This window comes from Phycodurus eques, chromosome 11 (genome assembly GCF_024500275.1).
Source record: "Phycodurus eques isolate BA_2022a chromosome 11, UOR_Pequ_1.1, whole genome shotgun sequence".
In the NCBI taxonomy this organism is placed as follows: domain Eukaryota; kingdom Metazoa; phylum Chordata; class Actinopteri; order Syngnathiformes; family Syngnathidae; genus Phycodurus; species Phycodurus eques.
Genome location: NC_084535.1, coordinates 4,414,656 through 4,425,235, shown reverse-complemented (window position 1 = coordinate 4,425,235; position 10,580 = coordinate 4,414,656). Strand labels below are relative to the sequence as shown.

Below are 10,580 nucleotides of genomic sequence, written 5' to 3'. Positions count from 1 at the left end.
GTGAAAAAACTAATTGTTTTAAAGAATACACTTAAAACTTATTAGCAAATGAAATAAATAAATAAAATATTTTTATTAATACATAAAATGAATTACATAGGACATGTAAGAATTTTTCTTAGATTCCTTTTTAGGTAAAAAAAAATACTTCGAACTTGAAATTAATATAATTACATGAAAACAATGGAGAAATCAAGACTTTTTATTCTTGAATTAAAAGGACGAACAATTTTTTAATGATTTAGAAAGTTGTTGGAGGTCAGAAGGAATGCAAACCCTTTTGAGAGTAAAATTGAAAATACATTTTAAACGACATTGGAGGCAAGAAATCAGCACTTTAGCCGCATTTAAACTTTGGGGGGGAAGTCAGTCTAGACCAAACTAAACTTTCCACTTCCTTGCGGAAAAAACAACTTTTTTTGTGGCTCATCTTGTGATGCAGCACAATGTTGCATTTCTAGGATGAAGATTGTTTGAAATGAATGCGCTGAAACCCAGGGTGATATTTCACCTCCCTCGCCGCATCGCATGTGATTGATCCATTTAGAGTTGACTACCGCTGCTATACGCCAAACATAGATCTCGTCAATGCAGCGTTCACACGCTGGAATAAGAGTCAGCCGCACCTCTTCAGTTTGTGATGCATGCAGGGGATTTATAAATCCTAATTTGGAATTTTCCCATCGTGGGATTAAAATGGTTTTATTCTAGTCTATGTTTTGGCTGAATTTGAGCTATTTAGAGGCCTTTTTCCACATTTTCCTTGGAAAAAAATAACTATGAATTAGTTCATTTTTTTGAGTGGTGAACTGAGTTAAAAATTCTGAATGATGGAAGAGATTAATGGCATTTCCATTCATATCAACAGGGAAAGATGACACAAATGTTTTGCGTTCTGAACCTGGTCACGGAACAAATTTAACTTGTAAGTCAAGGCACCGTTGTGTTTACAGTATGAAGATGTAATTGGACCTTGGCGGAGGTCTGAAAACTTTGTTTGCGCCTGAGCGAGCCACTCAGGAAACCACACGGACACCTGCACTGTGTCACCGTCACGGAAAGAGGGCGTCACTTCCCGTTTCTGAGGAGCGCCTTAGAAACAAGCTGGACTCAGAGTAACAATTCTGTTGCTAACGTCCCTTCTTCCCTTGCAGGGCAAGACTGACGGACGCCTGAAGCATGAGAGGCTGGAGCTGAGGCTCAGCTGACCCTTCCCCGTCCTCCTCCTCCTCCTCTTCCTCCTCTCCCACCCGTGTTCCACTTAACTCAGCACCACCCCCAACTCCCTGTCCCGCTTCCTCCTTTTCCCTATCTGCCTCGCGAGCCCCCCACCCCTCCGCTGCAGCCCAGCCAGACGTCCATCCATCAGCCGAGCCCGATGTACTCCCCCGAGCAGGAGAACATCTGCACCACTTCCATCAAAGTGCCAGTCAAGTATGGAGAGCTCATTGTGCTTGGGTAAGCAGCACCCGTTTACACCAAGCGGTACAGTGAAATTCGGTTTCCCCGGATCTCCAGGGGTCCGCAAGCCGTAGCATAGGGGTGGTGGTTTGGAATCGGAAAAGCCTTCAAGAGCAGCTGAACTTTATTTGGGGTTAATCGGAGGCACTTTGAAATGGTGGCAGGTGTGAGCCGACTTCTGTTTGTCATGAGTTTGAATGTGATTGGTTAATTCGGAACACAACCACATCTCCAGTTATAAGAGGGTGTGCACACATTTTCAACCACTTTTTTTTACTTTCTCTCTCAAAAAGATTGTGTTTTTAATTGAGTTGGACAGGTTATAGGAGACATTAGTGGTGAAAAAAAAGTTTGGAAAAGCGCGCCCATAAAACATACATCAACTATTTACTCTTCCCTACTTTAGCTTTGGCCCAATTAAAAGCGCAGATATGACTGATGTACCACAACATAAACAACAGGAACAAAAGGTGTTTTATCTCAAGAAAAAAAGTCTTATTGTCCCATATTTTTGGGAGTATAGTCCTATTTTTGGAGAATAAAGGTGTCTTTTCCAGTGTAATAATACAATTAATTGTTGCACCTATAGCTGACTTTAATATCATAATATAATTTATTACTAACTTTATTCTGGAAAAATCTTCCTTTTTTCTTTTTATCCTGACAAAACATCTTTGTTCTTGTAAAGATTACGATTTCTTTTTTTTTTTTTAAATACTACTTTATTCTCATAAGATCGCAACTTTTTTTTCTCCATCATGGGAATTTGTTCTCATAACATTATGACATTTTTTTCCCCGAAAATAGGCAACTTTATAATTCATATGGCATTTAGGCGTGCACGTGGTGCTTATATTTAATTGGCATTCTGATTATGATGGGTCCTTGTAAAAATGTCTCTGCTGTAAGGGCTCCTGAACCCAAAAAAAACCTGGGTTAATTATTTTTTTTTACACTTCTATCATATGACAGTTACAATCATAGGATACTATTAGGGCTCTAATGCAGCAGTGTTGCAGGCTAGTCAGAGGCATAATGACCTCCCTGACATATTATGACCAAATGCTAAGTTGTTGTAACCATGTGACAACATGTTGTGGTCCAAAGAGGAGAAAACGCAGCCATTGTCATTAGCGGCTGTTTGTTTCTACACTACACAGGAAGTGAGCACAGATGGAACTCGTCTTTCGGGAGCCTCAGAGTGAAGCCGCCCAGACGACGGCACGTCAGGAAGCGTCCTTGTTTTTGTTGTTTGACCGAGAACACGTCCAGCGGGGTCGAAAAACGTTCCTGTGTAACCACGCTCAGTGTTTGGGAGGCGTAACCATGGCAAGAACATCGCCATGGCGACGGGGCAGGGTCGCTCGCCGGGGGCGGCGCCGAGCTTAGCGGACGGTTCGAGCCCGCGTTCCCGTGGGTAGCAGCGGTGCGAGCAAACATGATCCAAACAATAGCTGTGAGTTCAAAGGTTAAGAATGTCTCCTTATGGAGTGCAGCAGCAAGCCACATGTAAAGCTTTAAAAGCATACATACATGCTGTAAAGAGGTATTACGAGGTTTTTGTGTGTTTTATGGCAAGGTATTAAACGTTGCCGCCATGCTGCACCCATACGCCGTGGTGGAAACTCAAATTCTTTTCAGTTAAGCGTCATTCATCCGTCTAGTTAGTTTTTTGCTTCAAATCCTCACGTTCTATCTACACTGTAGTATCTGTAACTTTGAAAGTGTGTGGCTTTAAAAGGCTCAGTGAGTGACGTGTGAGTCAGTTTTTGGCTCCGATTAGCGCCTCGCTAGCGGTTAACTGTTAGCCATTCTGCATGTTAGTCGTGTGGGGAAAACGATCCCTGCGAAGCTTCATGGCAGTAATGTAATTTTTTGTAATGTAATTATTTAAATTATTCGATTAACAAATTGTGTGTGCCTAAGATATACTGGCTTCAGCCGCTGAATTGTTTTTCAATTATTATTATTATTTTATTTTTTGTGGCAAGTCATCAAAAACTGCTGCCATGCTACATGCTATGACGAAAACTGATTGTTTGTAATTTAGCATCGTCCATCTGTCTCGTATTGGTGGCACAAATTTGGTAGCAAACAGACAAATTCCCAAGGATGTGTTCGTATTCCAACGACCCCTGGAAATGACCGTAAAATGGAAATGACCGTTAAATAGCCACTTCAAAACTCAAATGGTAGACTTCCTATGTCTTTTTTGAGACTTTGCTCAGCAGGCTCGGGCCCGAACAAGATTTATATATATATTATAATCTTCTCTCTACGTGAGCTCCATTCATGATTGTGTGAACTCTGTTTTGGAAGATTGGCCCACTCACACATAACACACGCACGCACATACATACAAATGGAGGGGACACATTAGCATATACATGAAAGTGTAGATGCAATTACTATGTTAATATGGAGTCACACATATGTAGCACAGCACAGTCCCGAGAGGCCACACTTATTTATTAAGCCGCGCACGTCGACGCGTCACTCCTTGGTGTGTTAATGTGGTTCTCCTTTTGGGCTTGAACTTAAGTGCATACTTGTTTTATCTACATGCGGGTAGCAGACTTGTGGAGTTGACCTCTTTACGTGTTCTAATAACTTTCCCGTGGCAATATACAACAGTGGTCAAATCAGCGAATGAGTATAATCAAGCCCAATGTGTAAATGAATCAAATACACTACTCACAAAAAGGTAGGTGAAATAAAAGGAGAAATTTAGGTACTGTATGTACTTTCAGCCATTTTCTGAAGGGGTCAAACAGTCGGACGCACAAATAAAAAATGAGAACACTCTCAAGAAGCTGCTGTAACCCACAACTCACACCCAGTCGCTCACCCTGTCACCTAGACAAGCTGACTCCGAGATGGAAAAAAAAACTGTTTCTTTCAAAGCTTGCATATTTTCCTGAAATTTTGGGATCAAACTCAAGATCTCACTGTCTTTAATGCTGATATTTCTTTCTGGAGCACATGATGCTACGACTGTGACAACCCTTTTAAAAACGTCCGCCTGACCTAGAACCCAAAAAAGCCCTTGGTGGTTAAAAAAAAACAAAAAAACAGCAAAGCAAAGTGGAAAAGCTTCGAGAGGTTAAAGAAGAGCAGCCACCCGCCTTTTACTGCTTTTTCCACTGAGGAAAATTTCCACGGTCATCGGCGTGACAACACCGGTTTCGACCAGCAAAGTTTGAGTCAGCTGTGAAACCAACATGCGTACACGCGCAACATGCGTACACGCGTGTTGTTAAATAACATACATGCTGCAATGTAGGAGGCTTGCAGGCTGGGATGAGGAGGTGAGCGGACGTAAAGGAAGCGCGCTGTGTTGGTGTTGGCGTGAAGGTGTGCGTTGCGTGCTGACGATGACGAGAAGGAGGGTGCGGTGAAGGTTTTTTTCCCCACTTCCAGCTGAGCTTGTGGACTTAAGTCACAACAAACCTCGGAGAAGCTCTTTAAAGGGAGTATCCAGTCATTTGCTTACGCACCCTTCAAAAGTGCCACTCGCTGTGCCCCCCCCCCCCCCCCCCCCCCCCCCCCCCGAGTGTGTGGTTCTTTAGATGATGTAAAGGCAAAGAAAAAAATTGCAAATGACAAAAGCCTGCTTTCATTATAGACACACCGAAATGTGGCTCAGGGGACACAGTGGGTGACTTGTTATAGGAAAGTCAGCAGTTTGACTTCCTCCAGTGAACGTTTCTTAAGCAAAATACCAAACGTTTCACTGTTTACGTGATTTTAGGATGACTGCTGCTTTACAGTGAACCCGTTTGTCACGAGGGAGACGTTTCAGACCCACCCTCAGTAGGTGAAGATCTGTAATATAGCAAGACCATATAATAAACAAAAATAAAAATTTTTTATTTATTTATTTATTTTTTTAGAAAAAGTTTTACCCTCCACTCCAATCACAAAGCACTTCTTGGCTGATTGTAAAGCTGAAATAGCGCCACGCATGACTCCGTTTACGCTCTGCCATTACGCGACATTACACACTTACCCAGTATAAAGAATAGTGTAGTATAAAGAAAAAAAATATTTCCTACCAATTGCATGTCATTCACACAAGATCTCAATAGTTTGCTTTCCACTATCTTCCTGTTAATGATATGCATAGCCTCAACTAATTAGTGTCAAAAGTATCAATATATATTTTTTTGGAGTAGTCCATTCCAGTCCATTTCCTTTCAGTTCACTACTAATCTACTGTATTTGTGTTCCTCTCATCAATGAATTCATTGTAACGGATCTCAATTTTCTGTCAAGCAATCAACAGACAGCATTGCTTTTCGCGCCACCCTCCACGTGCGTACCACCGCCACCGCACCTTGAACCCCAACAACAGGTCGTGGAAAAAGAAATAGCACATTGGGATATTTTGGAAATCTTTAAGAGGAAAACGCAATCAAATGTGTCGTGAACTGAACCACTCTTGAGGCTTTTTTGGGTTACTCGTCTGTCCCTCCCTCATAACATTTATAATTTATTGTCTTTTGAGAGTTTTGTAAAGTTAAAGCTGCTGTTTGTGATGCATTCTATAAGTTGGGTTAGGGTCACGTGAGTACAGAAAAAACGTGTGCGAGCGTACACACATGCTCCCAAGGAACAGAAGCACTTGTTTGTTTTTTTGTCCCATTGTGTCGTCGTTTGTGTACGTGCAGGTACAATGGCTCTTTGCCCAACGGCGATCGAGGCCGACGCAAAAGCCGCTTTGCGCTCTGCAAACGGCCGAAAGCCAACGGAGTCAAACCCAGTACGGTTCACGTCGCCTGCTCTCCACAGGCTGCCAAGGTGACACACAAACGCCCACAAACACACACACACAGTGTGTAATTAACCTTTACACTATCTTTTGTGGTTGCAGTTTTTAGAGGTGTACACCCGCACCGCATCGTACTGGGAGCTGTTCCTATTATTTTGTCCATCATCTTGAGCGGCTAAAGATATTAGAAACAAATCTCAGTATGATGCAGTTTTACAACACAAAACAATTATTATATTGTTTTGTGTTGTTATATATAATTATTAAATTATTATATATAATTTATTTACTTCCTGCCATCTAATAGAAGACCATTCATTGGTTCTGTCTGTCACTATGCCTCACTGGCATAAATAGAATAACAGAGATACATTATTTATTGTAAATATAATTTTTGGAGCAATTAAGTATACAAGTATATACAGTAAATGAACAGGTCATTTAAATAGACACATTCCTCCATCATGTTATCGGATCGGTGATCGGTTATCGTTTTTTTTAAACTCGCTAATCGGTACCAAAAATCCTAATCGTGTAAAGCCGAGTTGCTTCACCATTTCAGTTCAAACATCCATTCTCGTATCTCCAAAAACGTGCAAGTCGGGTCACTCGTATTTCAAGGCATCACTGTACAGTGAATAAAAGTGTTACCCTGGCGACAGGTTGCCTTGTTCCGCTATTTCCTATGGGGAAAACATTCTAAATCCAAAGAAACGGGCTATGCAACATCGTTTTTTTTTTTTTTTTTTTTTTTTTTTTTTTTTTTTTTAAAAAAGGTTTGGTCTTTTCCCTGTGTACGTGTGTGTCCAAGGCTGAGTGTAAGTTTAGGAAAGCTGAAACGATAACGTTGAAATGGAACATGTTTAGAGAGCCAAAAAAGGCTTGTAAAGGGATGATCTGGAGGAATGGCAGCGTTTTCCAGCATATGATTGGTGAAACGCAGCGTGTGTTGACATTTGTGCCTAATAGACACTTACTTGCTGTGGAGACACAGCAGAAGCCAGGCTTTGAGGTCACTTCACTTGTCTGGAAGAGTCTTTCTGTTGCGGGTGGTCCCGAGATGTTTTGGCTTCACTGTCGCCGCCGTAGAGCGACCGTGTGAACTCTTCACCTCCCTTTTGTCTTGACTGCCGCCGGACCCTCGCTGCTTGTTTTGGGGGGAGGTCTTCAACGTGCGTTGTCTTCCGCCCACTTTTAGGCCATCAGCAACAAAGACCAGCACAGCATCTCATACACGCTGTCCAGAGCCCAGACGGTGGTGGTGGAGTACACACACGACAGCAATGTAGACATGTTCCAGGTACCGCACACACACACACACACACGCCAGCCTTGTTGTGAACAAGCGAAAATCCATGATTAATTGACACCCATGCAAAAAAAAAGATGTGTACTTGCCTGTAATTGCCACAAGATGGCGCCAAATGACTTTATTATTAGACATCGCTATGGCCTAACTAAATGAAGCTCCTCCGCCCAAGTCAACATAGTTCCTTGGCCGTGTGGCTTTAGCCTGAGCACAAAAACGGCAAATAACAGATTACAGGTACATTTATAGCGATTGGCTATATGGATGCCCTCAACAGCGAGCCTGTACTTTATCACATTTATTAAGCCATCAAAAGATGGATTATTTTTTTTTCATTGCGAATAAAGAATGTACCCATGTGGTATATGCATGTGAGTATTGTGATAGTCTGTCTATATCTGTTGCTGAGAGTTCCCACACCGCCACTATCCATGTTATGCATTACTACCTACTCGTGCCGTTCTGTTCTGTCAATGCTACTTTGAAGTCTTCTTTTATTAATGAAGCCGAATGCAACATAATTCATTATTAATCCTCCTCCGCCACAATTTTGTCAACATTGCTGAAAGTGCCTTTTAACGTCACCTTGACGATAGCGCGAAACACTTACGTGTGATTCATGTCACTGTCAGGGGCAACACAGAGGCCCCCCTCGTCATGGTTATTATGGGATGTAGTGACTGTACACTGTTGACTTGACATTCTGACTGTGTTGTTGTTTTCAGTTTTTAGTCCTTTCCCAGTCTGACCCAAATGCGCCCCGGCTAAACGTCTTAATCGAGCAGAAATGACATCAAAACAAAGATGAAGGCGTCTTTGCTTTCTTTCTTCTTTCTCTCGCTCGCTCGGCCCAGAAAAAAAAAAATTAAAAAATAGGTCAAGCGACTTCTCCGCCGGGGCGGCGCATGCAAATTTAATTCCAAAATGTGTTTCATATTCATGGAGATGTCAGAGGTTAAGCTGCAGGGCGGCCGACAGGAGAGCCAACGCATGAAAGATAAACTGCAGACGAGGGATGGCTGGATGAAGGAAGGAAGGAAGGGAAGTTGTTGTTGTTTTTTGTCGAAATGATTGCCATGACGACCAGCTATCGCTAAAGTTCTGTCGAGAGGACACAAAAAGTTCAAGTCAAATGTGTGCAATATGGACAAAGGTATTGGGACACGTTGCCATTGCAACAAAGTGGGAAGTGAAACGTGAAGAAAATGTGGAATTGTTACCACCTTGATAGATAGCAAGGTAGGTAGGAGTGATTTAGACAAGGCAAGTAGTGTAGTTAGGGTTGGTAGTTAAGTTTGGGTAGATGGGGTTGGCTAATCCAGGTAGGTAGAGTGGTTGGTAGGTAGCTAGTTTGGTACATTAGGCTAGGTTAGAAAAGTTAGTCAGGGTAGGTTGAGTGGGTGTTAGGAATGCACCGATACAGTACAGTCGTGGTACCGATACCAGTATCTGCACAGATAATGTACGTCTGTCCAAAAAAAAATAATAATAATTTTAATAAAATAAAACACGTTTTGCATCACAATTGCAAGACATGATGGCATTATCAAGTACCGGTACTCAAACAATTGGTACTTGTACTCGTACTCTGTCTGGAAATAGAGGTACTGTATAGGTGCATCTCTAGTGGGTGATTTAGTAGGTTAGGGTAGGTTAGTTTAGGTTAAGTAGGGTAGATAAAGAGACTAGGCTACTTTTGACTAATTTTTGTTTCCCCCAAAATGGTGGCCACTACAGTAGTACTACTTTAATTAGTAGTACTGGTGACATTTTGGTCCCTGGTCCATGTTTTCCCAGGTGGGTCGTTCCACGGAGAGCCCAATAGACTTCGTGGTGACGGACACGGTGGTGGGCAGCCCGAGCAACGGCGACACCCAAACGGTCCAGAGCACCATCTCACGCTTCGCCTGCCGCATCATGTGCCAGCGCACGCCGCCTTACACCGCCCGCATCTACGCGGCCGGCTTCGACTCGTCCAAGAACATCTTCCTCGGGGTGAGGAGCCGCCGCCGCCGTCCGGAAACCCAAAGCTCGAGTGCGTACTTTGTTGTTTTTGTTTCAGGAGAAAGCGGCTAAGTGGAAGACGGCCGACGGGCAGATGGACGGCCTGACCACCAACGGCGTGCTGGTGATGCACCCTCGCCACGGCTTCAGCCAGGACTCCAGGCCCGGCGTGTGGCGCGAGATCTCCGTGTGCGGGAACGTCTTCACCCTGCGAGAGACGCGCTCTGCACAGCAGCGGGGGAAGATGGTGAGCAAAGTAGAAAAACACAAACTCACATGAGCTAAAAGCTTACGTCTAGTATAACCAATAAATCATCTTTTTTTTTTAGTCTTGTAAGCCGCATTTACACCAAAAGTTCCAGGTATTTGTTTGGCGGTACACTGACATCTAGTACACAAGGAGGATTTTCAGCTCCTGACTTGACCTTAAAACCTGAGTGAGTGCTATTAGCATTTAGCTAGCAAATTTGCATCTCTTCACTTTTGTCGCTGATGAGAGTCAAAAGTCACACTGGAAAACCGCGTTACTATGAAGTCGGCGTGAACAGGAAGTGACGCTGGAGCCATCGCTGAGAACTGCGTGAGGTGCAAAGTAACACTGCCCCCTGGTGTACTTTAGAAGAATACTACACAAGCAGTTATCAGACAGTCGAGCTTTGCCAAACATTTCCATCCATCCATTTTTTTATTTTTTTTGCGTGCGAGTAGACGTGGTGACGATTCTCTCGTATTTTCATATAATTTGATCAATAATGGTAAAGACACACAAAATACCCTTGTAATTTAGAAATTTTTTTTATGCCGCCTTGGTTTTATATGGGTATGCTTGAAGCAGTCACGCTTAAAGGTGATGATTTCAAATTTTAGGCATTCATTAATGGCAATCCTTATTGACAGAGCAAATGGTGGTGGCCCACTGAAATACACTTCTTGCATAACAGTAAAGACATACACGGCTTCATAGGAAATGTGTAAGTCGGACAATTTACGTGTGTTGCCCCTTCAAACTCTGCAGATACAAGTGCATGATGATAA

The 10,580-nt window shown here is 42.8% G+C and overlaps 1 protein-coding gene across 1 annotated transcript in view; it reads left to right on the top strand.

The window, feature by feature from the left end:
* Window positions 1–1,188: 1,188 nt before the first annotated feature.
* Window positions 1,189–10,580, top strand: part of peli1b (pellino E3 ubiquitin protein ligase 1b) — a 14,995-nt gene continuing 5,603 nt past the window's right edge. Inside the window, exons 1-5 of the mRNA XM_061690400.1 lie at window positions 1,189–1,458; window positions 6,132–6,261; window positions 7,431–7,532; window positions 9,339–9,536; window positions 9,604–9,792. Of these exons, the coding sequence (XP_061546384.1) occupies window positions 1,379–1,458; window positions 6,132–6,261; window positions 7,431–7,532; window positions 9,339–9,536; window positions 9,604–9,792 (699 nt within the window). The 5' untranslated portion in view covers window positions 1,189–1,378. The remainder of the gene's footprint in view (window positions 1,459–6,131; window positions 6,262–7,430; window positions 7,533–9,338; window positions 9,537–9,603; window positions 9,793–10,580) is intronic.